General features: G+C 46.8%; 1 protein-coding gene across 2 annotated transcripts in view; it reads right to left on the bottom strand.

Annotated features, from left to right (window-relative positions):
* The window catches only part of BMP1 (bone morphogenetic protein 1), a 181,509-nt gene that overhangs the window by 53,578 nt on the left and 100,810 nt on the right, over positions 1–27,121 (bottom strand). For both annotated transcript variants that reach the window (XM_084804039.1, XM_084804040.1), the window contains 3 exons: positions 26,749–26,866; positions 23,840–24,018; positions 22,737–22,842 (listed from right to left, as the gene is read on the bottom strand). In XM_084804039.1, coding sequence (XP_084660165.1) covers positions 22,737–22,842; positions 23,840–24,018; positions 26,749–26,866 — 403 coding nt within the window. The remainder of the gene's footprint in view (positions 1–22,736; positions 22,843–23,839; positions 24,019–26,748; positions 26,867–27,121) is intronic.

Raw genomic sequence — 27,121 nt, forward strand, 5'->3', positions numbered from 1 at the left:
TGTGTGTATGGAATCACGAGCAGGGGTATCACAGAGGTCCCACATACATAAGCATGATTTATTTGGTTTGGATATTACCTTCTATAGACAGTAGTGTGTGTGTGTGTGTGTGTGTATGAGCAGGAACAGGAATCTTAATTCCTACTTGCAGATCTTTCCAATGGATTTTGAATTACGAAGGAGAACAGGACCCTAAAGTAATGGCCCACTGGCAGCAGGAAACTCTGCTGGTGTTATTACATTAATTAGCATTGGCTGTGGGCGCAGGTAAGAGTAACAGCAATCCGGCAATCAGAGAAATGTTTGTAGTGAGTTAATTTACAGATCGTCTTGGTTTCATGGCAGTGCAGGGTTCCGCAGTGTTGTTATTAGTGGGGCATTAAATCTTCTAAGTCTACATTGCTGTAATTACTACTTTCCTGTGTAGAAATGGAGATGGGGCAGGAAGTTGAAATCAGAGCTAACTGGAGTGAAAAGGCAGCAGCAGCAGCAGCTCTGCAGCAGCTGTGCTCCACATTTGGTGCATCCGGAGGCTGTGGCCGTGCCTGTATGAGACCTACCTAGCTGTTCCTGGCTCCATCAGAATCAGAAACGTACACTCATTTCCTCCCCCAGGGTTTCCATAAGAGTTCCTGAGCCCACTACTCTCAAGAAGAATGGCACAGCTGTAAAATTCCATTTCAGAGATCAACTCAGCTTCAGGGAAAGAGGGATGCGAGGCTAAAAACAGCCCATGCACGCCCCTGTAATTAGAATGGCTGCTGTACAGGCACAAGGGAGTGTGAGTCAAGCAGCCCCATAACCTCTGCCACAGCAAAGAAACCGCCCACACAAAATCTTGAGAGAACTTGGATAGCCTAGGATCTGGCAAGGGGCTAATTTGACGGAGACTTGGGATATTACCATTTCCCTCCAACATTTGTCAGATGAAAAAAGGTACAGTGGATTCGTGTTACGTATGCTAGCTGCTCCTACGTTAAAGAGCCACCGTGGAGTGGACAAGCCACATAAATATCGAAAGTTGCCTTATACATCTCTCCAAGATAGCCAGCCCTTTCTTGGCGCTGCTACCAGAGAAGCTTTCAACTGGAGATGCTGGGAGCTTAACCTAGTACTGTCCCCACAAGCAAACCAGGTGCTCTGCCTCTGAGCTGTGGCCCCTCCATATCATAGGGGGTGGGGCTTATTTACTAGCAAAATGCCCCAAATTTTAATGCTGGGGATGCAGAAGGAGCATTTATGTTATGGGTAGGCAACCTTGAGCCCACAGGCCAAATCAGACCCATGGAGACTTGGGCTCCCTCCATGGGCCCTCTCCTCCCCAAGCTCTGCCCTCTGGTCTACAGCCAGTGGAGGCTGATGGCTCCGATGTCAGTGGGGCAGTGAATCTGCTTCGGGTTTCAGTCAGAACATGTCAGAACTTTAAAGGAGCTATCCAAGGTGCAAAGCTTCACACCTTGAACAGCTCCTTTAGAGTTCTGACTGAAACCTGGAGCGGATTCACCGCCCCACTGGCATTGGAGCAACCAGCTTCCACTGCCCAGAGCTACTGAGGGCTTTGTGAGGAGGTGGGCAGAGGAATCCCCTTGTTATCAGAGATACCAAGGAGATTAGGAGGGCGGCAGTGGTTCGGTTGTACAGCACTTGCAGGAACTCCTGCAAGTTCTGTATGGGTGGGCTTTACTCATCCTTTGCTTTTCCCACACAGGGAAAGTGTCGCAGTTTCACCTGCCCTGCATCCTCTCCCCAGTGGGAGAAGGAACAGGCCAGCCAAAGTGCTTTTGCTGTGTGTGCCCAGCAGGGACCAAATGTCACCAGTGGGTGCAGGCAGATGTCTGATGTCATTCAGTCTGCGGAGGGCTGGGTGGTCATCTGCCTCCCCCACCCCATTCCGGTTGCCTGCTGCTGCTTCATATTCTGCAGAGCCTCCTGGTAACAGTGTCTGAGGCAGGTTTAACACTCCCTCAACTATGTCACAGATCACAGGCTGTTTGTGTTGTCCCATAAAACTCAGTAGGGGGCATTGAGAACTGAGCTAACAACTGTTTGCATACCCCTGTCCCCTCACCTGTCCATTCCTTGGTCATGCTAGAGCAGGGGTCCCCAAATCTATTGGGCTCATTTGGCATTTTTAAAAGGTATTGTGAGCACAACAACAAAATGGCAGCCACTGGGTTGTGGCCACTCACAAAGTGTTGGGAGACACCCCACACACACACATTATCTCCCTTGCAGAGAGAGGATTGAGAGAGAAAATCCATACACGCAGAGAATACACACAGAGAGAAAAAAGACATAACACACATAGAGAAAGACACAATGAGAGAAAACACACACACACAGAAAACACTCAGCATCAGATGAAAAGATAAAGTTAAAAGTGTGTGGATGGAAGGGGGTTGGGCTACTCAAGCCCTTGACAGCTTATAGTATCTTGGGCAGCGGCAGAATTTATTTTTTTATATTATTTTTTTATGATTAACATTTATATACAGCCTTATCTGCTAAAAAGCCATCAGAGACGGTGTATGGCGATTTAAAACAATAACACCTTGCAACAATAAAAGCAAGAACATTAAAAACAGTAAAGCATGTTTTATTAAGGTTGGGGGGAACGCTCACCATGAAGTTTAAAAACTCCCCTTCCTGTGCTATATGAGGTTTTAGGTTTTCTGAGATTGTTGTTCAGTTGTGTCCGACTCTTCGTGACCCCATGGACCATAGCACGCTAGGCCTTCCAGTCCTGCGCTCTCTCCCGGAGCGTGCTCAATTTCTGAGATACCCCACTGCAACTCACCATCAGTGCTACAATGATACTTTTCCAGGCTGATGGTGCTCCTTACAGAAGCACTCCCAAAGAGTATGGGAATACCGTGCGCGTGCGTGTGTCTGACTAACAAAACAGGTCAAGATAAAATTATTCTGCTAGAAGTTTAAGCTTCTATTTTCATCTATAACACTGAGTGGCTAGATTTCAAAACAGGTGCCAAGAGCCAAGATGACAGAATGCTAAGGGTGGAGAAAATTTTAAGGAAGGTGATACTGGTCATAGAAGAAGTATGTGAGAGCGAGAAAGGTTAAAAAGAGGATTAAAACACAGATAAAATGTATGTATTATATTCCAATTAATATGATGTTATAATGTTCAGTCCTTTATCCAAAAATTAAGTATTTCTTGCTTCTAGTGTCTCGTGACTGGCTGTCTGAGGATTGGATAGTTCTCTATTGGAATTCTTTCCAGGTGTGAAAGTTTGTGGGTATCGAAACTGAAATGTCTGGCAACAGGCTGCTCAGGTTTTTGTTATGGACACTGAATTGTGATTTCCAAAATAGGTAAGAAGATCTGTAGTTATTCTCCCAAAATGTCATGTGGCATCCAAGCTGCATACATTCTATAACCAAATCTAACATTGCTGGGTTTACAGGCCATATTTTGTTTATTTCAATTGGTCTTGCTGGTCTTTTACCTTTGAAGGTGATTATTTCCTCATGACTAGTGAAGGGGCACAGTGGGCAGACAATGGGCTGCAGTGTGAGCAGATGCTACACAGCTCATTCACGATGATGTGGCTCCTGAGGGCCAGTCGTTTTAGGAAGCAACCAGATAATCGGAAATCCTGGATTTCAAGCTGTCAGCGTGGGGAGCAGCCAGTTCTAAAGCATGAAACCTTTCCTAATGCTAAACAGGAAGCACAAAAAGCATACCAAGGAGAGTTCCTGGGTTAAGAATTGTTGGAATCAGAAAACTGCCCATGAACTCTACAAGGCTGGTACTGGTTGTTCCCCTTTTGTAGGTGCGGACTGCCAGGAACAGGAGATCCAGAATAATAACAGTAACTCCCTGTATGTGTCCTCTTTGCACTGCTTAGAAGGGCACTGAATGCACTCCGGAACCTTTTCTAAAACCTCTGCAGAGATGCATGTAATAAGATGGGGGATGAGAATTGGAGATCCTGGATTCTCTCCCTAAGCTGCCACCAGAATAGATTTGGGTCAGCTGGGCTAGACCAAGACTGCCGGGAGCCAAGGCTTAAGGGTTTTGTTCCCATAACCATATAGCTGAAGCAGCAGCAGGAGGCCCTGGCTGGATTTTTATGGCACTTAAAGCGGGGCTGAATATTACGACCGTTCGAGCAAAACGGGAAAATGCATGAAAACATAAACCAAGGGCATAGACGTAGCTCTGCAAGTAATGGTGATGTTTCCATGGAGATACTGGCTGGGAAGGAAAACATGAAACACGTTAGAATGACCTTTTTGTGTGTGATGGTGGGGGAGGCAGAAGACTTGTTATGCCCAAGATGGACACCACCTGTCAGAATGGCCTGAGGGAGCTGAGAGAAATTACATGTTTAGGGAGGAAAAGGGGGTGAAAGACAGAAGATGCTTTTCTAGAACATAGAAAACTGCCTCATACTGAGTCAGACCCTGGGTCCATCTAGCCCAGTATTGTCAACACTGACTAGCAGCAATGGCTCTCCAGGGTTTCAGTAGGAGTTTTCCTTGTCCTCCCTGCAGATGCTGGGGATAGAACCTGGGACCTCCTGCACGCAAAACAGGTACTCTGCTTTAGGGATAATCAAGCAGGACTTGTTCTTTGAAACGTGGTTCCCCTTCATTATATACATTAACGCATGGTCTGCAGACCAGCATCCACCAAGTGCACAGTCCTATTTTCGGAAGGGTGTAATAACCAGCAAGGCTAATTGAAACGTGATTATTTTGTGGGTGCAAATGAGCTTAAAATGTATACAATATACAGTATGTATATACTGTATATTACTGTATATTATACAATATACAGTATACAGTATGTTTAGGGACAGTGATTTTAAAATATGTATAGAATGTGTTATGAATCATGTAAAACAACCTGCATGCGTTGATGTTCATATTGCTATATAATTGTTACCTTGAATTTTGTAAATAAAATACTTAATTTTTAAAAAAACAAACCGCCCCCGCCCCCTAGGTCCTCTGCCTTCTGAGGGAGGCTTCCACTTGGATGTATCATCCTGCATCTTGTGGGAGCTCCTCATGTATACAGGAAAGGTCTGGAGAATTCTCCATTGCCAGGAGAGCTCTAAGGGAGATTCAGAAAAGCCAGCCAGAGAAGCTCCTTATACCAAAGACTGTCTGATCATTGTGCAAAAATAAAGACATTACTTTAAAAACAAAAAGAAGAGCGATGGCCGAGACAACCAAAATTCTACAGAAGGAAACACACATGTTCTGCAATACGGATGGATTTGGGAAGGTTCGTAGCGCAGTGGTAGAGGATATGCTTTGCATGTAGAAGGTCCCAGGTTAATCTCTGGCTTCTACAGTTAAAAGGATTGGGTAGGAGGTGATGTGAAAGACACCTGCCGGAGACCGTAGATTGTTGCTACCAGTCACAGTACCCAGTTCTGGGCTAAATGGACAAATAGTCTGACCTGATATAAGTTAGCTGACGTGCCTGATTTGCATAATTTATTCTGCTAATGCAAGCCAGGGCAGGAGAGCTAAGGAGATCTGCACAGCAGTGGGAATCCTCATCAATACCCCTCCCTCACTACCTTCTAAGATTGCACTCATAGAATCATAGAATAGTAGAGTTGGAAGGGGCCTACAAGACCATTGAGTCCAACCCCCTGCTCAGTGCAGGAATCCAGGTCAGAGCATCCCTGACAAATGGCTGTCCAGCCTCGTCTTGAAGGCCTCCAGTGTGGGAGAGCCCACCACCTCCCCAGGTAATCGGTTCCATTGTCATATTGCTCTGACAGTCAGGAAGTTTTTCCTGATGTTCAGCCGGAATCTGGCTTCCTGTCACTTGAGCCCATTATTCCGTGTCCTGCACTCTGGGATGATCAAGAAGAGATCCTGGCCTTCTTCTCTGTGACAGGCAACCTTTCAAGTACTTGAAGAGTGCTGTCATATCTCCCCTCAGTGTTCTCTTCTCAAGGCTAAACATGCCCAGTTCTTTCAGTCTCTCTTCATAGGGCTTTGTTTCCAGTCCCCTGATCATCTTTGTTGCCCTCCTCTGAACCCTCTCCAGTTTGTCTGCATCCGTCTTAAAGTGTGGTGCCCAGAACTGGACACAGTACTCCAGATGAGGCCTAACCAGTGCTGAGTAGAGGGGAACTAGTACTTCCCGGGATTTGGAAGCTATGCTTCTATGAATGCAGCCCAAAAGAGCATTTGCTTTTTTTGCAGCCACATCACGTTGTTGGCTCATATTCAGCTTGTGATAGACAACAATTCCAAGATCCTTCTCGCTTGTAGTGTGGTTGAGCCACGTATCCCCCATCTTGTAACTGTGCATTTGGTTTCTTTTTCCTAGGTGCAGAACTTGGCATTTATCCCTATTAAATCTCATGCTGTTGTTTTCTGCCCAGTGCTCCAGTCTATCCAGATCACTTTGAATTTTGTTTCTGTCTTCCAAGGTATTAGCTATCCTGCCCAATTTTGTGTCATCTGCAAATTGGATCAGCATTCCCTGCACCTCCTCCTCCAAGTCATTAATTAAAATGTTGAAGAGCACTGGGCCCAGGACTGAGCCCTGCGGTACCCCACTCGTTACCTCTCCCCAGTTTGAGACGATCCCATTGATAAGCACTCTTTGAGTCCGATTCTGTAGCCAACTGTGGATCCACCGGATCGTTGTTTCATCTAGCCCACTTTGAGCTAGTTTGCTCATCAGGATATCATGGGGCACTTTGTCGAAAGCTTTGCTGAAGTCGAAGTATACGATGTCTACAGCATTCCCACGGTCTACAAGGGAGGTTACTTGATCAAAAATGAGATCAGATTTGTCTGGCTGGACTTGTTTTTGACAAATCCATGTTGGCTTCGAGCAATCACGGCATTGTTGTCAAGGTGCTTACAGATGGATTGCTTTATCATCTGCTCCAGAATTTTCCCAGGGGTTGATGTCAGACTGACTGGTCTGTAGTTCCCAGGTTCCTCCTTTTGACCCTTTTTGAAGATAGGGACAACATTAGCCCTCCTCCAGTCATCTGGCACTTCCCCCGTCCTCCATGGTTGCTCAAAGAGAATAGACAGCGGTTCTGAGAGTTCTTCTGCCAGTTCCTTTATTACTCTAGGATGCAGTTCATCTGGCCCTGGAGATTTGAACTCATTCAAAGTAATTAGGTGTTCCTTGACCATATGCCTATCAATCTCAAGCTGCAATCCTGCCCCTTCAGCCTGTACTTCGCCTTTGCCAGGGTGGTCATAGACCCTCTTTTGGGAGAAGACTGAGCCAAAGTAGGAATTGAGCACCTCTGCCTTTTCTTTGTCATCTGTTATCGTTTTGCCATCCTTATTTAATAGCTGAACCACCATTTCTTTCCTCTGCCTTTTACTATGCACGTAGCTGAAGAAAGCCTTTTTGTTGTTTTTAGCATCCCTTGCTAACCTCAGCTCATTCTCAGCTTTAGCCTTCCTGATGCCATCCCTGCAATTCTGTGCCACCTGCCTGTACTCTTCCTTTGTTACTTGGCCTTCTTTCCACTTCCTATATGTGTCCTTTTTTGTTTTCAGGTCATCCCTAAGCTTTTTGTGAAGCCACATTGGCTTCTTCTGTTGTCTTCCACCTTTTCTTCTTGTTGGAATTGCTTGTGATTGTGCCTTGAGAATTTCCTTTTTTAAAAGCTCCCACCCATCTTGGACTCCTTTTCTCATTAGCGTCGCTTGCCATGGGACCTTACTGATCATTGTTCTGAGTTTATGAAAATCAGCTTTCCTAAAATCCAGGGTACGCGTTTGACTACACTCAGCTTTTGCTTCCCTTAGAACCAAGAACTCAAGTACAATATGGTCGCTTTCCCCGAGAGTTCCTGTAACTGCTCTGTTGGTTAGGATCAAGTCAAGGATAGTCGATCCTCTAGTTCCTTCCTCTACTTTCTGTAGGAAGAAGTTATCCACCACACAAGTCAGGAATTTCCTGGAGGGGCCATGTTTTGCAGAATTTGTCTCCCAACAAATATCGGGGAAATTGAAGTCCCCCATTACTACTACATCATGCTTCCTTAAAACATTGGCTATTTGCTTTTCAAAAGTTTCATCCTTGTCTTCTCCTTGATTGGGTGGCCGGTAGTAGACTCTGACCACCAGGTTCCTTTTATTCTTTGCTCCATTTATTTCAACCCAGATGCTCTCGATGGGGCTACCAAGCTCCTCCTCCTGTATTTCTGTGCAGAGATATGTATTTGTTACATACAGTGCGACCCCACCTCCCTTTCTGTTCCTCCTGTTCTTTTTGAACAAGTTATATCCTTCAATTGCTGTATTCCAGTCATGAGAGTCATCCCACCAAGTCTCAGTTATACCTATCAGGTCATAATTTCCCTCTTGTATTAAGAGTTCAAGTTCGTTCTGTTTGTTTCCCATACTCTGGGCATTAGTATATAGACATCGAAGACCATGTGCTTCATAGTCTGGCTTTCTTCCTACATGTGTCTGAAGACTATTATTGGGCGCTATCAGAGCTGTTCTCTCCGTTGCAGTGCATGCGCCTACGTCCATTGTTACCTCCAACATTACATCTCCCTTCCCCGTAGGATTCAGTTTAAAGCCCTCCTGATGAAGTTCTTCATGCTGTGGCCAAACACATTCTTCCCATCCTTTGTGAGGTGCAACCTGTCCCTAGCCAACAGCCCATCTTCCAGGAAGTATAGCCCGTGGTCCCAGAATCCAAATCTCTCTCGTCGGCACCACCTTCGTAGCCAGTCATTCACCCGGAGTATTTTTCATTCCCTTTCTATCCCTCTTCTAACTACTGGAAGGATGGATGAGAAAACTATCTGGGCCCCAAAGTTGAGTTTCCTTCCCAAAGCTTCAAAGTCTGACGTGATCTCTTCGTAGCTCCGCTTGGCGGTATCATTTGTTCCCACATGGATGAGAAGAAAGGGATACCTGTCAGTGGGCTTTATGAGTGCAGGCAACCTTTCAGTCACGTCTCTAATCTGTCCTCCCGGGAGACAACATACCTGGCGAGTCCACGGGTCTTCGCGACATACTTGGGTCTCGATCCCACGCAGCAAGGAGTCTCCCACTACTACCACTCTTCTCTTCTTCTTCTTGTAGGCCTGGGTTTCATTGCCTCTGTTTGACTGACCTTCAGCCTCTTGCTCACTCTCATGCAGGTTCCCCTGTGATTCTTCCTCTGCAGGCTGTCCTCCAGTCTCATCCGCAAGTACCTGGAATCGGTTCCACAGCTCCACTGCTTCCACTGGTACAGAGTGGCGTCTAGTTCTTCTTCTCCTAACGGTCACCCTTTTCCAAGGAGTATCCTCTACTCCATTTTTCTTCACCTCAGCATTTCCCACTGCCTCATCTTGCACAAACTGTGGCAAATTCTTAAAATGATGGGAGTACCAGACCACCTTACCTGTCTCCTGAGAAACCTGTACGAGGGTCAAGAAGCAACAGTAAGAACCAGACATGGAACAACTGAGTGGTTCAAAATTGGGAAAGGAGTACGACAAGGCTGCATATTGTCACCCTGCTTATTTAACTTATATGCAGAGTACATCATGAGAAATGCCGGGTTGGATGAATCAGAGGTCGGAATTAAGATTGCTGGGAGAATTATGAACAACCTCCGATATGCAGACGATACCACCCTAATGGCAGAAAGTGAAGAGGATCTAAAGAGCCTCTTGTTGAGGGTGAAAGTGGAGAGTGCAAAAGCTGGTTTGAAACTCAACATTAAAAAAACTAAGATCATGGCATCTGGCCCCATCACGTCCTGGCATATAGAAGGGGAAGAAATGGAAGCAGTGACAGATTTTACTTTCTTGGGCTCCAAGATCACCGCAGATGGTGACTGTAGCCATGAAATTAAAAGATGCTTGCTCCTTGGGAGGAAAGCTATAGCAAACCTAGGCAGCATCGTAAGAAGCAGAGACATCACCTTGCCGACAAAGGTCCGTCTAATCAAAGCTATGGTTTTCCCAGTAGTAATGTATGGCTGTGAGAGCTGGACTATAAGGAAGGCTGAGCGCCGAAGAATTGATGCTTTCGAACTGTGGTGCTGGAGAAGACTCTTACAAGTCCCCTGGACTGCAAGGAGGTCAAATCAGTCCATCCTAAAGGAAATCAACCCTGAGTGCTCATTGGAAGGACAGATCCTGAAGCTGAAGCTGAAATATTTTGGCCACCTAATGCGAAGAGAAAACTCTCTGGAAAAGACCCTGATGCTGGGAAAGACTGAAGGCAAAAGGAGAAGGGGACGGCAGAGGATGAGATGGCTAGATAGCATCACTGATGCAATGAATATGAACTTGAGCACGCTCCGGGAGAGAGTGCAGGACAGGAAGGCCTGGCGTGCTATGGTCCACGGGGTCATGAAGAGTCGGACATGACTGAACGACTGAACAAACAAAAACATCTTGCTGTTGCTCTTCAAGCTTCTGGTCTTCCCTTGCTGCTGTAGTTCCCCATTCTGTCCAAGAACTCTTCGTGTTCTCTTATTCCCCGGCGGGTCGACAGTCGCCGCTCCAGTTCACTTACTTTTTCTTCCAGCAGCGTGATCAACTTGCACTTGTTGCAGGTGTAGGCCATGTTGTTCTCAGGCAAGAAAACAAACACTGCACACACCTTGCAGGTCACCACCACTGGAGAGTCTTGTCCTTCCATAGCCTCTTTTCCCTTTTTGTGTCTAGCTTGCTGATTGTTCTAGACTAGCCTGTGCCTGCTCCTCTACTCAGTAGAGGTTAAAAGCAGAGTCCCACTGGTGTGAAAGTGTGTGTTACAAGACAAATAAATGGAAAAAAGTTAGTTAAAAAAATAAAATAAAAAAAATGTTAGGGTCCTCCCCCTTGACCTCCCCTGTCGAACTCCCCTGGCCAACTCCTGTTTGCTCCCCCTGTTCGCTCGCTCTCTGGGAGCTTGCCTGCTTCTGTAGTCCCTGGACCAGCTGGAGCAGCTTGCTCTGCTCTGCTCAGCTGGGAGGCGGGAAACAGACTGAAGCTTCCCGCCCAGTCAGCTGCTGGGAGTACTCAGGCCACACCCCTCCAATTCAGTTGGAGCGCTCAGAAGCACCTGGTGAGCTCACAGCCAATCAGAAGGAAAAAGGGCAGCCCCCTGGGCTTCCTGCAGCCCACTTACCTCTTAGCCTCTGTCTCCTTTGTCTCATTTGTCGCTTCAACCACTGCAACTCCCCTGGCCAACTCCTGTTTGCTCCCCCTGTTCGCTCGCTCTGTTCACTCGCTCTCTGGGAGCTTGCCTGCTTCTGTAGTCCCTGGACCAGCTGGAGCAGCTTGCTCTGCTCTGCTCAGCTGGGAGGTGGGAAACAGCTAAACACTGGGAAGTGGGAAACACTAAACACTGTCTGAATGTTTTGTAGTCAATCATGACCATAAGGACTAGAAACGTGACTTTACTCCCACCCCACCTCCGAAAGGAGATTCTTATGGCACTGATTTCCATACCCGATACCACTTTTAAAAATATATATGTATTGGAATTTTTTAACCCTGCCTTTCTGATGCTTACGTATCACTCACTTTTGCAGGGCACAATTACAAACGCGGATAGAAATGGCCCGATACATTTTGGTCTCTTGAGGGTCTCCCATGGTGGTAAAAATAGAATAAACTAAATTACTGACAAACTGTTGCTCTATGATGTCACCTGCAAATCTGGCACCTGATGTGGGCTGCATTACTGTATCTAATGGTAGTATATCCCAGCTGATTAAACTATTATTGCCCCAAGTACATGATATAGCAGGGATGGACAAAGTGTGGCCCTCCAGAAGTTTGGCCTATCAGCCATAGCCAGCATAACTAATGGTGAAGGATCATGGGAGGTACAGGCCAAAATATCTGGAGGGGCATAAGTTGGCTATCCCTGCATTGTAGGGTTTTTGCTGGTCTCTCATGTGTATAACCCTTGACCGGTAACCCAACACAGGATGGTTTCCATGAGTGAGCCTAGCCAAAGAACAGTTGAACATCATGATTGCATCTTAAGATGAGCAAAGCTTGTGCTACTGCCATCGGGGAGGAGAAGACCTTCATCAAAAGAGGGAGCAAGCCTATGTAGAGCTTGCAGCAATCAACTTAGGAAGGTAACCCAAGTTCTCTATAACACGGATTAATGACCATTTAGCTATGAAAAATTATTTAAAACAAAATGGCACGTGGGGCCTCTATAGCAACTCAGAGAAGTGAGCAACTTGTAAGAATACAGAGAGGGGAAGACAGAAATGAAGGGGAAAGACTGCAAGAACCTTTGCAGGCATGGAGTGGGGTAGCTAGGGCAGGACTAGGGCCAGGGCCCCTCATCCTAGGAGGACCCCCAGAAAGTGGCAAGAGCAGACTCCATTTTATTCCTGAAGTCATGATGGTGCTACGATTTAAGTGAGTTTAAAATGCAAACCTGCACATGCTCAGACTTTGTTTTTCTACTCAGGGTCGGCAAATATTTTTATTGTTATTATTCTAATATATCAGGAATGTAGGAGCAGTTGTAAAGCATGGAATGGCAGTTGGAGGGGAAAAGAGAAATGTTAGTGGTATGCTTCACAACTGAAGTAATACACATTGCCATGTAAAGTCCCCCCCCCCCCCGCACCATAAGACGACCAAGTCCAGGGTCTAAAATTACCTAGCTGCACCACTGCAGGCATGTTCCTCTCCCTCGATCAGTGTAGGGGAATTCCACTGATAGCCAGTGGAACCTTTCCTTCCTCCTGCCGTCCATATGGACATGCTTAAGTCTAAAAGGGGAAAGGGAGGTGGGCTATTTTCTCTGCTGATCTAAAATTTCCATCCTGCTGCCCTGAGCAATTTTCAGGAATATTTTCCTGGCCTGCTGCACTCACTGTTACACCTTCCTCCAGTTGGCAAGGGCCTGCACCTGGCAGCTGAAGCAGACCTAAAGAAGCAACAGACTTTCAAAAAAGAGCAAAGGGATGTCTGATACAGGAGGGCTTCTCCCAGCACCACCAGAAATTGTTGCAAATCATCTCAGACAAGTCATGGCTCTTCCCCCTGCTTCTCTCCAAATCTTTGTCAAGGGAATAAAGTGATAACATCTTGGGGATAGCATCACCACGAATAAACATGCATAGAGTTTTCCTGTAAACCTTGGAATCCGAATCATGGAAGAGCCAAGCCTGTTACTGCCCAGCTCACAGCTGGACCCGATTTCTCAAGCAGGCTTTAAAATACCAGGCTTGTTCTTTGAAGATGCTTGCAAAGCTGGTGGGATTAAGCAAAGACCTTGGGGGAAGGACTGGCAAATCTGGGAATGCAGGGACACAAGCTCTCCAGACACCAAGGCCCACTATTGTTACAGTTAAGAACATAAGAAGAGCCCTGATGGATCAGACCATGGATCCATCCAGTCCAGCATTCTGTTCACACAGTGTCCAACCCAGCTGCCTGTGGGAAACCCACAAGTGGGACCTGAGAGAAATAGCACCCTCCCACTCATGTTCTCCAGCAACTGGTACACAGAAGTCTCTGATACTGGAGGTAGCATATAGCTACCATGACTACTAGCCATTGATAGCCTTTTCTTCCAAGAATTTGTCAGATCCTCTATTAAAACCGTACTGATTGGTGGCCATCACTACAACTTGTAGTAGCATAGTTTAACTATGTGCTATTCAGAAAATGTGCATGTGTGCTGAGTCAGTGGGATGTCCATGTCATGATTGCAAAGCTCCCCAATTATTTGGGATGCTTCAAACTTTAACTCTTGCTTGAAGACATTTTGAAGCCTGTGGTTGGAACAGGGGGTGCTAAGCATCTTTGAAAGCCAGGGACCAGCATCACCGGGCTTCTCCTGGGGCCCATTCTTGAGAAGGGAGCCCACGGTCAGCCCCTGAAGCCCTCTAGCCCTGCTGCTGCTCCTCCTTGGTGTTGCAGCCTGTTCACCCGCCCTCTCGGAGTAAAAGGGCAGTGACAGAAATGAGAAGGAGCAACTGCCCCCATTTACCTCCCTCTCTCCCACTGGTTGGGTTAGGCGGATTGGGCCCAGAGGAGGAGGGCAACTGAGTGGGCTGCAGCAAAAGGAGGACCCACTCAAGCAAGATGGACCCACTCAAGCAAGAAGGACCTACTGAGGGCATTTTGCCTAAGGGCCCCCCAAAAACTGGAGTTAGCACTCCTGAAAGCATGAGGCTAAAGCAGCATTCCCCAACCTGGTGCCCTCCTGATACGTTGGACTACAATTCCCATATTATGGGATGATGGGAGTTGCAATCCAACACAATCGGAGGGCACCAGGTTGGGGAAGGCTGGGCTAAAAGCGGGTGCCAGGGCCAGGTCAGGGCTGCTGGTGTCCACGGACAACCCAGACCTGGAGTGTGTGTTCTCCAACCCAGGATCCCTGAGGCCGGTTGCTAGAGCTGGAGCTAGTGCCAGAGTAAGAGTTTGAGCCAGAAGTACAGCAAAGAGAAGACACTCCTTCATCAAGCAGGCAAGGGCTGAAGGGCAGGCTTCTAGAATTTATACCAGGCCCATCCAATCCAGAGGCTTTATACTGCCTGCCAATCACAGGCAGCCTTGATGTTACAGCTGTGGCTTTGGGCATACACCATCTCAGGTAGCTTATTGAGATTCTTGGTTCATGCTCTGGAGTCCCTGATAGCTGGTGTGTCGAACTAGACATAACTGTATTACATGACTGTGCTGTTAGACTGCCTTTATGTAGAAGTGGCTGTAGAAAACCTCCATCTATGGTCACAGTTGCTAAAGTCACAGGTGCCCTGCCCAAAGAAAAGATGGCAATGCAAATGATAAGGGAACCCCTTCCTTGAACAACAGGCAGTTTTGGCACAATAATTACCCATCCATCACAGTTGGGGCTGTGTTACTTTTCCAGAAGAGAGACCTAGAGGCCTGTCCTGGATAACACCGACAACAATTCCAGTCTGAGCACGCTGAGCAGCAGAAAAGTGCTGAGCAAGAAAAAACATTCTATGTGCCACACCCTCCTAGCCTGTGGCCATATGCATCTGTGGAGCACGCAAGATTCCTTGCACTTAAGGTTTGCTTGCCAATCCAACCTCCCCAGGGAAAAATGTTGACAAGCCCAACAAAAATGAAGGATAATCCAGAGACAAGAGGCCCAGTAGACGAGAGCACGTCCTGACGGCAGGCAAGGGCACGATCTGATGAAAGATAGGTTGTGGTGTAATGCAAGCATGTTCGCAGCAAGCCACAGCTGGGGAATTTAGGCTCCACTCCTTTGGCCCCATTCCAAGAGTTCAGATGCAATGCTACAGTAATTAGCGATTTCTACTTCTAAAACCTAAAACACCCATTGGCAGTAGTGATATGAAAGGCAAGGTGTTTCTACGGGCAGACAACAGAGACAGCTCTGTGCAAACAAGAATCAGCTCTGTGCTAGTGTACCTCTGGGAAAATGTCAATTTGGCTCAGATACCAAGATCAGAATACTGTATGCCAACAGTCTGCAAGGAGCACAAGGGTGCAATCGCAGATGGGGGCAAGGAACAGATGCAAAGCAAAAGGCCTGGGAAAACAATGTGGCTTATATTCGACTCTCAATGAACGGGTTAATGTTTTTATCTCTAAATTACTGAAATCTAAGCTCTGCAGATTATTTTCCAGAGAACAATTCTCTATATTGACTCTTGGAGGCTGCAGGGAAGGGGCTGCAGTAGCCTTCCCCAACCCAGTGCCCTCCAGATGTGTTGGATTGCAACTACCATCATTCCCAGCCAGCATGAGAATGATAGGAGTTGCACTCCAACACATCTGGAGGACACCAGGTTGGAGAATGCTGGGCTACAAGGATCAGGAAACTACAGCTATGTTTACTAGAGTTCCCTTCTAGCTAGCTGGGATTCTACATTAGAAACCATCCACTCATTCATCAAACTGCTTTCTACAGCGTTACACCGTTGGGGCGGGGGGAGCTGTGGATTTTGTTTGGAGTGGGAAGAAGTTGATGAGGACCAGGAGGGTCATTACCCTTTTTTTCCCATTATGTTGTCTGCCTCTCTTGCTGGCAGAGGAATTGGTAGAGGAAGGAGGGGAGGGCATTGAGGTTTCTATGGTTTAGCACTGTAGCCAGCTATAGCAGGTTCCATCTAAAGCTCAGAAAAAGATGCGAAGCTACACTGGTTTCTACCATACTTTTAGGTAAGGGAGCAAGATAGGGAACCAGGGAAAAGGTACAGAGAGGAGTGCACATGGTGGCAAGGAGTTCAAGGCTGCGTCTACAGTTTCCCTCTCCTCTCCATTTCATCTCTGCAAGAACCTTGTGCAGTAAGCTAGGCCCAAGGTCACCACAGTGAGCTTTATGGTCAAGTGGGAATTTGAACCTGGATCTCCCCAGTCCTAGTCCGACACTCTAAGAGTTCCCATTGTGGAATTATCAGCTCATCTCAACCTTGCCAAGTATACATGAAGACATACCCCTGGCACACACAAACCTCACCTTTTGATTGCCATGGGCAGGAGGATAAGGAACTGGAGGGCAATGGAGGTAAACAAAGGCATGTTGGGCTCTGCCTACAGGAAATAAATCACTGCAGTGATGTTTGATTTGCAGAATGTACTCTCTAGTTTCTGAAGTTTAAGTTGAATGGGTGGGCGGAATAAGAATTGAAGGACATACCATAAGGTTAAATTGCAGGGATCACATCTGTGTATGCCTGATTCCATCCTCCAAGTCCATAAAGGTGAAGCTGTTCGGTCCATGCAGATCCTCCTGTCATTTACACAACTGACAAGGGGTCATTGCAAGACAGATCTAGCAGTGCAACCTGAACAGCCGGCTTCTCACTTTTGGCATGGGGGTCTCCTGTGGGGGAACTACCCCTCTTTTACAGGGACACTCCCACAATTTTGCTTGTGCAAAATGGCAACAACTGAAAGCACTTGTAGTCACATGGAGAAACAGAAGCAAGAGGCCCGAGATATTGTGTGTGTGTGTGTGTGTGTGTGTGTGTGTGAGGGAGGAGAAAGGCACTGATGTCTCACCAGGGCACAGACGTTTTTGCTAAGGTAAACATTCGACCTTGCTCCCGATTCCTAGAGAAAGCAAGACGCCGCCAGGTCATTGCCAGCCCTTGTCAGACCCTGCCAGGACTGTTTTGACAGGGGTGCTGGTGTTTGCCTTGGCGCCATCAATGACAAACGCTGCTCTACAGCGAAGCTTATTCAGTTGCTGCTGCAAAATGACCCCCCTGGCACAGGCCTCTAAGTGGGATGCAAAGCAGGTTTCCTTGGGGTTTCTCAGAGGAATATCCCGCTTTCAAAATGCTTCAGAGCAGTGAGACAGAATCAAGTTTTTCCTCTTCACTGCCCGGGACAGCAGTCCTTTCTTCCCGGTGAGACAGAATCAACTTTTTCCTCTTCACTGCCTGGGACAGCAGTCCTTTCTTCCCGCCACCCCTTCCGGCTTGTCCCCCAATCCCCCTGCATGCCCTCTGGCACCAGTGCACTCCCTGCCACATGAATGAGGCAGCTGTTTCTTTCTCTCCCCAGCTCTCCAACATTTGCTTGGGCACACGCAGAAGCACATTCAGCAGGTTTTTTCCCTGTGTCTGGTTGTGCCTGCACTTAGAAAAGCTCACTGTGGTGCTATTCAAAAGCCAGACTAGGAGAGAAGAGAACTTCAGGGTTCCATGCGTGCCTGGCAGCTTGGCCATGGAATCCCCTTCCTTTGGCCTCAAAAGAAAATAAAGGATGAAGGAAAGACAAGAGGTCTCCCAGCATTTACAGATTACTCTGTGTGCGCGCATGTGCGCGCATGCTTACACACACATGTGTGCAAGCAAGCAAATATGTGTGTGTCATATCCATAGGACTGAGTTTGATTAAAAGATCTTGCCCTATTGACGTCCTTGGGAGTAATTCGATCAGAACTACCACTGCTCAAGGCTGTATCTCCACCTGCCTATCAGCCTCTCCTATCAGCCTCTGTTTCCTTCTCTGCCACTGCAACCCATGAAGTCTTTGGGACCACACACTGAGCCACAGTACAGATCCCCCACCCCACTCCCAGATTAACTCCAGTCCTTATAACTCAGCCCTGCATACCACATGCAGAATAGGCACACTGGCATCCTTATAAGACAGAAAGAGGGGAAGGGGAAGGAAGGATGTAACATTGGCTCTGGTTGTCATACCTTGCTCTGCAAGAAAGCACGTGGTCAGTGTGTACTTCATCCTAAAAACACAACAGGCCTTTTCAGATGCTATAAAGCAGGAGAAAGCAATCTTTTCAGATCTGCGGATCACGCTGTCAGCTGCACTGGCTTCTAGTCCATTTTCAAGCCCAATTCAAAGTGTTGGTGTCGGCTTTTAAAGCCCTAAATGGCTTGGGGCCAGAGTATCTAAAGGCACATCTCCTCCCACATGTACCTGCTTGGACCTTTAGGTCATCTTCAGGGGCTCTCCTCTGGGTGCCCCTGCCAAAGGAAGCTAGGCGGGTGGCTGTAAGAGAGAGGGCCTTCTTAGTGTTGGCACCCCACTTTCAAAATAAAGGTTTGCCTGGCACCTATGTTGTTATCTTTTCGGCACCGGGCAAAGACTTTCTCTTCTCCCAGGCATTTTAGAGACCTAGTTCTAGGTTATTGTGGCTGTTTTCTCAATTCCTGTGCTGTTTATTGTTTTGAATTATATTTAATTTATGCATTTAAATATCTGTATTGTATTTTATATTTTTAACTGTGTTTTAAAGTGACATATCAGTTTCTTAACTGATTGTAATCCACCCAGAGAACATTACTTATTCGGTGGATTAGAAATGTACTAAATACATAAATAAAAATATCAAGTGTCTGTGGGCACCACCAGAAATTGCAGCGGAAGCTACGGCAGGGAGGGAAGAAAGGAAGGAGGGAAGGAGATTGTGGTGGCAGCGGGAAGGAAGGAAATTGTGAGTGGGGATAGTGGATGGAAGGGAGTAGAAGGGAGTCTAGCATGCACACTTGAAGGACTTGGTGGGTGTTGGAGTGCCCACGAGCACCGCATTGCTGACCCCTGCTATAAAGCTAGTGTGGTGGTAGCATCAATCCTGTGCCAGAAGTACAACACCCTCACATAATGGGTAGCCTTGCCACAGGGAGGGAACAGCCACACTCCTGCCTGCTACATTAAAACAAAACAAAAACCTAGGGGAGAGATGAGTACACAAGTGCTGCAGCGGAGGAGAGCATACCTTTCAAAGAACTAGCTAAATAATAAGAAAAGAAAGTGTATGTATTAATCTGTAATAGTATACATGTAAAAGCCGGTTCCCAGCATCCTATGACATCCTAACTGCAGCCACCCAGAGGCCTACTTCTTAACAAGGCACCAAGCCTGTGTCTTGACTGTACCACTTCCGACTGCAGGTGAGGTCTTACCTCAATACAAAAAAGGTTCCTGCACTCAAACATCTAGTATGTTAGGGAGAAAAGTCGGGTAGAACTACCTAATTTCAGCCTACACAATTTGGACCACAGTATGACACAAGCAGAAAGCCGGCACACTGCACATCACTCTAGGGGGGTGTTTCCACCAGCAATTTACTCTGAGCCGGCTGCGTGTTGAGGTCGTTAGGGATACATGACAGGTGGCCATCCAGCAGCCACCCCGGAGCCGATCAGGGAAAAACCGGATTTCCTGAGACGGCTTAAAGTCTCAGGTTCTCCACAGAATAGCTATTATGTGTCCCAACCCCCACATTTAGCTCGGATATGCTAGCCCTGCCCAGGGATGTGCCTTTCACCATGACGCCAGTCAAGGGGTGTTTCCTCCCAGTGTGCTGAATGAGGCTTGCCCTCTCAATGACCACAGAAATAACAGAGAAGCCCCTCAATTGACAAAGCACATATCAAAGCCCAATTCCTTAAATGTGATTAAGCGCAATCTCGAGGCTCTGATCCATTGCCTTAGGATGTAACTCCTTCACAGCTTCCTTATAGAAATCCTGCGCATTAAAATAGGGGCTGTTTTTGGTCTCTTTTCCACAAAAAAACCATTAGTGTTCCCTCAGAAGCAACTCCCATTGCAGACAATGAAGATTGTCTTTGAATGCCCACATCAGAACTTACAGAGATTCTCCCTCAATTGAAATGGCACATTTTAAAGCCGAATTCCTTAAGTGCAATTAGGCGATCAAGTGCAATCTTGAGGCTCCGATCCATTGCCTTAGGAAGTACTTCACAGCTTCACAGATATCCTGCGGGTTACGATTGGGGCTGATTTCTGTCTTTGTGTTTACTGGTCTCTTTCCTACAGCAAACCCATTACTGTATCCTCAGAAGTAACTCCTATTGTGATCAATGAGGTCCTGTGGGTTAAAATGGGGGCTGGTTTCCATCTTTGTGTTCTCCCCCCGCCTTCCCCAGCACAAGCATGTGCGTGTCTGCTCGGAAGTAACTCCCATTGTGCTCAATGAGACTTGCTCCTGAAATGCAGGTGCATCTAGACTTTCAGGGGAGAGCAGAAAGGGGGTGAGAAGAGGGGGGGAAGCCTCTCTTATTGGTTGAGCAGCCCCTGCCAGTCAGATGACGTTCACTCCACCACCCCCACCAGAAAGTATGTTCTGTGAAGTGATTTTTACCGCTGTGGAGAATCTGCTTGTGGAACCCTGCTCATAGCAACGCCAATTCCTTGTAAAAAAAAATCCGGTACTCCTCCATTAGCTTCTCCTACCATTGTTGTGGAAACACAGTCCAGGTGTCCTAGGGCACAGTCCTATGTGTGTTTAGACAGAGAAAGCCCTACAACTTCTAGGATTCCCCAGCCAGCCATCCTGGCTGGGACATGCTGGAAGTCGTAGGGCTTTTTTCTGTCTAAACATGCATAGGAGTATGCCCCTAAGCAAGTAAGCCATACTAAAGGGTTGGGGGTTCCAACATGGTGCACATGGGCACCAATGTGCCTGCAGACAACTCTTTTGGCGCCCACCAAGCTCCCTGCCCCTTCTGATTTTTTATTTTATTTCGTAAGATTTTTTTTTAATTAAAAAAATTATTTTTTTTTTTAACTGGGAGGTTGGCATGCTGCAAAGTGAGATGCTGCCCTCCAGCACCATCTTTGAGTTCCTAAGAGAGGATGTGTGTTTTGAGCTCCCCCTACCTCCCCTGCCTTGTACTTCAATTCTTGGGCAAGGTCCATTTTTCTTTTTTAATCTCAGCAGTTTGCTTTCTGCGATATGACTGTTTTGTGACTGGCCATGCCAACTATGGTAGTCTCTTTATGAAGGTGCAAGCCCTGCACAGCAGCCATTTTGTGAGGGTGCCCATGACACTCTTTCAAAATTCCAAACATGCCCGCTGGCCCCAAAAGCTTGGGACCCATGATACAGGGAAAGGGGAGACAGGGTCCCCAAATATTCATATCTGGACACTGGGGGGGGGGGGGAGATTCATTCTAAACAGGGAGATCAGTTAAACCCGAAGCACAAGCAAATTACCCACTATCTCTTTCTGAAGCAAGTATGCAGGAGGGGAGGACAGATTTCATGACGTTCAACTCCCTTCCTCCATCCAACAAATCTGAAAGATAGATACAGGAAAGTACATCCAGACATGAGGACCAGCAGCAAATGCCACACATTATAGGACAGGAGATTTCAACTATCTGAAAAAGGAATCCTAACAGCTGGGCACTGGAATCTTCCCCACTGCAAGCCTGGGGGAAGAAGCCCAGTTAGTTTCCATTGGGAAAGGCCTAAACTGACGCTTCCATGACTGGCATTTGCTCCAGACATCCACTGTGCAAGGGGAAAGACATGCTCTCAGCATGAACTGGCTGTTTTCTGCATCCAGGGAAGAGGAAGCAGTAGATTTGAAGGATTCCAAGTCCCAGGGCTGGCAGAGACGTCTGCCTGAGCTACTGCTACTTAAGAACAGACAGTATTGCACTATATGGACCAATAGTCTGACTCAATATAAGATGAACTTCAGATGTACATATATGCATTTCTAAATGACCTGAGCCATAACCCTGCATCACAACTGAGCTCACCAATAACCAAAAGCAGTTGATTTTGTCCTGCCAGATCTGGCAAAGGGCTGCTCTCGGGGAGAACAACACCAGTAGAGTAAATGTAGCCAGGAGAACAGATAGGTCAGGGGTGGGGAACTGCAGGCCTGGGGCCCAAATGTGGCCCTCCTTGGGTCCCAATCCGGATGCCCACTCTCCTTTCCCCTTCCCCCACCAAGCACCAATTGTTTAGTAGTTTCCTGGCCTTTGTGCAGTTCTTTTCCCATTCTAAAAGGTTGAAATGCCTTTACTAAGGCTTAGCTGCTGGCAGCAAGAGCTTTAAGTTACAACACCTTGGTATGTTTCGTATTTTTGCCCCCATCCCTTTTGCCATTAGCCCCGCCTCATTTGCCTTTGCCCCCACCCATCTCTGCACTGCTGCCCCTGAATGCTTCTCCAAAGTTGAATTCAGACCTTAGGCTGAAAGAGGTTCCTCACCCCTGAGATAGGGGCACTCAGAACCAGGGCTCCACTTGGGGCCCCCAAACAGACCCTGAGAATTACTCAGATACAGATTACCTGCATTAATGCAAGGGGCTGACTTAGTTTGCCCTTTTTGATGCCCATTCCCACTGGGACTGTCACATCTTTCTCAGTCTGTTGGGCTCACTCCAAGGCTTGTGGCCAGGAAGGAGGTATAAATAGGGAAGAAGGTATAAATAACACCAAGGAAGCGTTCTAGCCAAGGTGCGGCCTTCACCTGAAAGAAAAGCCTGCTGCCCATGTGTGTGAATGTGTAAGGGCTGAGTGAATACACAAAGCAATAGCATCTTGGACTCTCACTTGGAGAAGGTGTTCCTGGCATAGTGCATGATGCTGTCAAAATCGTATGTCTCGCCCAAAGACTCCACCTCTTCACGTTCCATCTTCAGGAAGTTATACTCCTGCCCTGCGGAAACAGCAAGAGGTAGAAACACAAGGAATGTAGGCTACACGAAGCTGGGCGGTGGGGCAAGTATCTGTTCTCCCGCATCTCCTGCTCACATAGGACCGCTAGCCAGCTGCAGCCACTGCTGTCTTCTTCTGGGGGACAAAACCTTCATCCTGATCCTGACGAAACAGTGCCTTGGGTTGGGTGACTGAATAATAATAATAATAATAATATATTACATTTATATCCCATCTTTTCCCTATTGCAAGGAACCCAAGGCAGCTTACATAGTTCTTCTCTCTCCATTTCATCCTCACAACAAGCCTGTGAGGTAGGTTAGACTGAGAGCCTGTGACTCTCACCCAAAGTCACCCAGTGAGCTTCATGGCCAAGTGGGGACTAGAACCTGGATCTCCCAAGTCCCAGTCCAACACTCTAACTACTACACCACACTGGCTCTCTGAATGCAGACTGAGCAGTAGGTTTATTATTTCTGGCTTCATCAGCACAACTCAGTAGACAGATTCAGGACAAACTTGTGCCAGTCTGTCTCAGGGCTCTTTCTAAGGCCTCCATTGCTTTTCCAGTGCATCCAGTGTGCTGGACAGAGCATAAGCGCTCTCAGAAGAATATGTAAGCCAGCTGTGGGAATATGTAGCCAGCTGGGGGATTATGGGAGTTGCAGTCCAACACATCTGGAGGGCACCAGGTTGGGGAAGGCTGATGTAAGCACTGCACAGGTGGTTTCATATTTGGGGAGTACTTGGGTCAAAAAGCCATGGAGCCAGAGAACACTGGCAAGGTGATAGGATGAGAAGTGAATGACTGCAGGTGTGACTGGGTGATGGAAGGACAACCGGACATGAGGCAGAACCCCCATTCTCTGCTTGACGAAGAGCTGCTACTGGACTTCTTATGCTTGCTTTATGTGTTTTTTGTTGTTGTTGTTGCTTTCTTGGAATGAAGAGTAGAAGAAAGAAAGGGAGAAGAGCTGGGAGAAAATGGAAGCCTTTACCTGGTTGGATGTTTTCGCGGGTAATGATGACATGGACGTCTCGGTCTGGGCGTGTGTGCTCATGCCAGAAACCAATGACATGACCCAGCTCATGTACCACAATGCCAAATTTGTCACAGTTTTTCCCAATAGAGATTGCTTGAGGTCCCCCTCCTCTGCGCCCCACATAGGAACAGCACCTGTATGGAGAACAAGAGAACATCAGAACAACAGAACCTGCAAGTGGGCCAAGTAAGTCTCAGTAGAAAATAGGATCAGCAGAGGTTATCATCGGGCCCTTTCCCCTCCCCTATCTCCCTTCCCAGGAGAAGAAAGGACCTGGACAAGGGAAAGGCTCATGCTGCTGGAACTGATCCGTGTGCCTTTAAATGATCCCCACATGTACACAGCCACAATCCTTGGAGTACTGCTGCAGGATGGAATGCCTACACCTGACGTGAACTTGTCTGTTTTTAAAGGAGCTGAAAACAAAATCATAGTAACCAGCCAAAGACAAGTATAGAACATCTATCCAGAAGCCCTGTAAAAAGGGAGGGGCCATAGCTCTGTGGTAAAGCATATGCTTTGCATGCAAAAGGTCTCCAATCCCTGGCATCTCCAGGTAGAACTAGGAAAGAATCCTGCCAGAAACCCTGGAGAGTTGCTGCCAGTTAATGTAGACAATACTGGGCTAGATGAACCAATGGTCTGACTTGGTATAAGTCAGCTTCCCATGTTCAAAAATAGATGCCACTCTGCAGCATTGCAAGTCAGAAACAAACTGGCCCTGAGAGAATCATCTCCCTCCAGCAATCATCCTTCATTTATGGCAGATAGCTCAATGAGTAAGACGTGTTGCAATCCATGGGGTTTTTGATGGGTGGGAAAACAGCAACCTTTTAAATGGTTAAGAAATAATTAATCCCTGCTGCCTTAGCCTTTGGCAAACTTTTTAACATTCTCCTGCTGCTTTCTGAAAAAAAATTCTGTGAGTTTAAAACTGGTGGTCTTGCATCTTCATAAACAAGACCTTGGCACCAGGGCAACTTGGCCGTTTTTATCAGGATGGAAAAACAAAATCCAGCAGCTGCCAATGGCTGCTGATGAAATAAACAAAGGAGGTACATTTAGATAGATCCAGGTGTTTACATGTAATCATTTTAGGCTCTCTTTCTCTTATTTCTGTACCCTGCATATTTACAGTCTCCAGCTACAACTATAATCAAGATGGACCAAATCAAACTGTGCTCCATTTTACAGGAGACTACAATATGGCCCACAGAGCAATTTTATCTGGCCAATGGGAGCCCTATCAAAACATAATCAAAGTATTGTAAAATGTACAAGTCCAAAGACTGGCGTGTAAGGAAAATCAATTTGTTTCCAAAACATGTGAGCCTTAGGAGATATTCCACACTGTAATGCTTCATCTCTTCATATTTTGTATCCAGTGTCTGGCCATGATCAAGTATATACAGTCCGTAACAATGAAACCCTTTACTGGTAAGTGGCACCGACTTCATGACAGAGCCTGACCACCTGGAGCTACCATCTGTGGAACAGAGTGTTTCCCAAGAATAGAAAATTTGGCTATTATTGGCCTAGACCTAGATTGGCTATTATTGGCCTATTATTGGCCTTGCCCAACCTGGTGCCCTGCAGATATTAAGAACTAACTCCCATCAGCTCCAGTGGGCAATCTTTGGCCCTCCAGATATTTTCAGCCTACAATTCCCATCAGCCCTAGCCAGCACAACCAATGGTGAAGCATGATGGGAGTTATAGGCCAAAACATCTGGAGGGCCACAAGTTGCCCACCACTGCTCTACATGTAAAAGATTAAAATCGTGTATCAAGGTAATCACAATTCTGAACCACAAAAAGCTGGATTCTGGAATCTGTATTAATTATAAGTAAATTTGCATAATTTCTCTTATTTTGCATAATTTTTATATCAGTTTTACTATTTTGCATGATTTACAGAGGAACCTGATTTCCAACATGCACCTATTGCACAGGGATAGGATTACTCCAAAGTTCCCTTCCACTGGCTAAGGCCAAACAGATGTTAGAGAAGTACGACTGTTGTGTCAGCAGTACCTACAGCTGGTTGAACACTACTAGAGCAAGGAGGAACCCTGGGTGGAGTAGGAGGCTTGGTGGGGGAAGAGTGGAAATTAGCTGGAACCTGATGCTTGCTAAGAGGTTCTTCCTGTCCCTAAAGAGGGGTCTTAAATCAGGGCTGGAGAACGTCTTCCAGGCCAAGAGCTGAATTCAGTTCTGGAGAGGCTCTCGGTGGACCCATTCCAGTGGTTGGTGGGGCCAAATCCAAAAGGGGTATGGCCAAAAATACCAGCACATTTTAGCGTAAAGCTCTTACTGGCCGCAACTAAGCCTTAGGAAAGGCATTTCCACTTTTAAAATGGTTCCCCACCCCATCTTATATTAAACTTTTCCATAGGACTTAAGCCCCAGCTGACAGTGTCTTTAAACTAGTATCAGAGGTAAAAACCTTGCTATTATTCAACCCAGGACAATAGCTTGGGCCACTTTTACCAGGATAAAAGAAGAGTGGATCAAGAACCCTGGGGATACTTCTCCCTTCTTCCAAGCCACTCCAATCTCTGATTCAGCCTCTGAAAACATTAGAAGGAGGGAAATAGCATGGGGTGTCTTTGAGGGATGGCTTTCCCAGAAGAGCTGACTGTATAAACTCGCCCACACAGCAGAAAGTCCTGGATAAGCAATCAACTGTCTTTGACCCCAGTCTAATGCATGAATCACTTCGCAAGACTTCATACTTCTTGAGAACTACTGGAGAGCCAACAGCACTGAGTTTCCTGTTCAGGGTATTTTGGAATCTCCCCCATTGCTTGCGTTTGTAGAATGGAAGCCCCATTACCTGCTGAGATGCTCTGCCCCTTGCTTACCCACATGGCCTGTATGTAAACACAATATAGCTGTCTTCATCACTCCGCTCCAGAAAGGTGACGCAGGTGTACTTCTCCCAGTGGCGCATGGCCTGCCGAAAGATGGCTCGCTGGCTACCTGCAGGAAACGGGAAGGGGCCAAAGGATGGCTAGAGGGGGAAAATACATCTAGCCAGCTCTCTGAACAGTGTGAGGAGTTGAGCAATTGTCAGTGTAACATATGGTAATTCTAGAGAGCACATAACAATGGCAAAGGCTTTTAGGAAGGAACAGGGGTCTTCACTTGAGGGGATGGAACTCATTTCTGATTTCAATAAACAACCCAGGACCTGTTCCTGAGTTGTATTGTGACATCCGAACCCAGAAACTCTGG

The sequence above is a fragment of the Heloderma suspectum genome, chromosome 6 (assembly GCF_057233095.1).
Source record: "Heloderma suspectum isolate Gila_16-S chromosome 6, 16-S_ref, whole genome shotgun sequence".
NCBI classification, from domain to species: Eukaryota; Metazoa; Chordata; class Lepidosauria; order Squamata; family Helodermatidae; genus Heloderma; species Heloderma suspectum.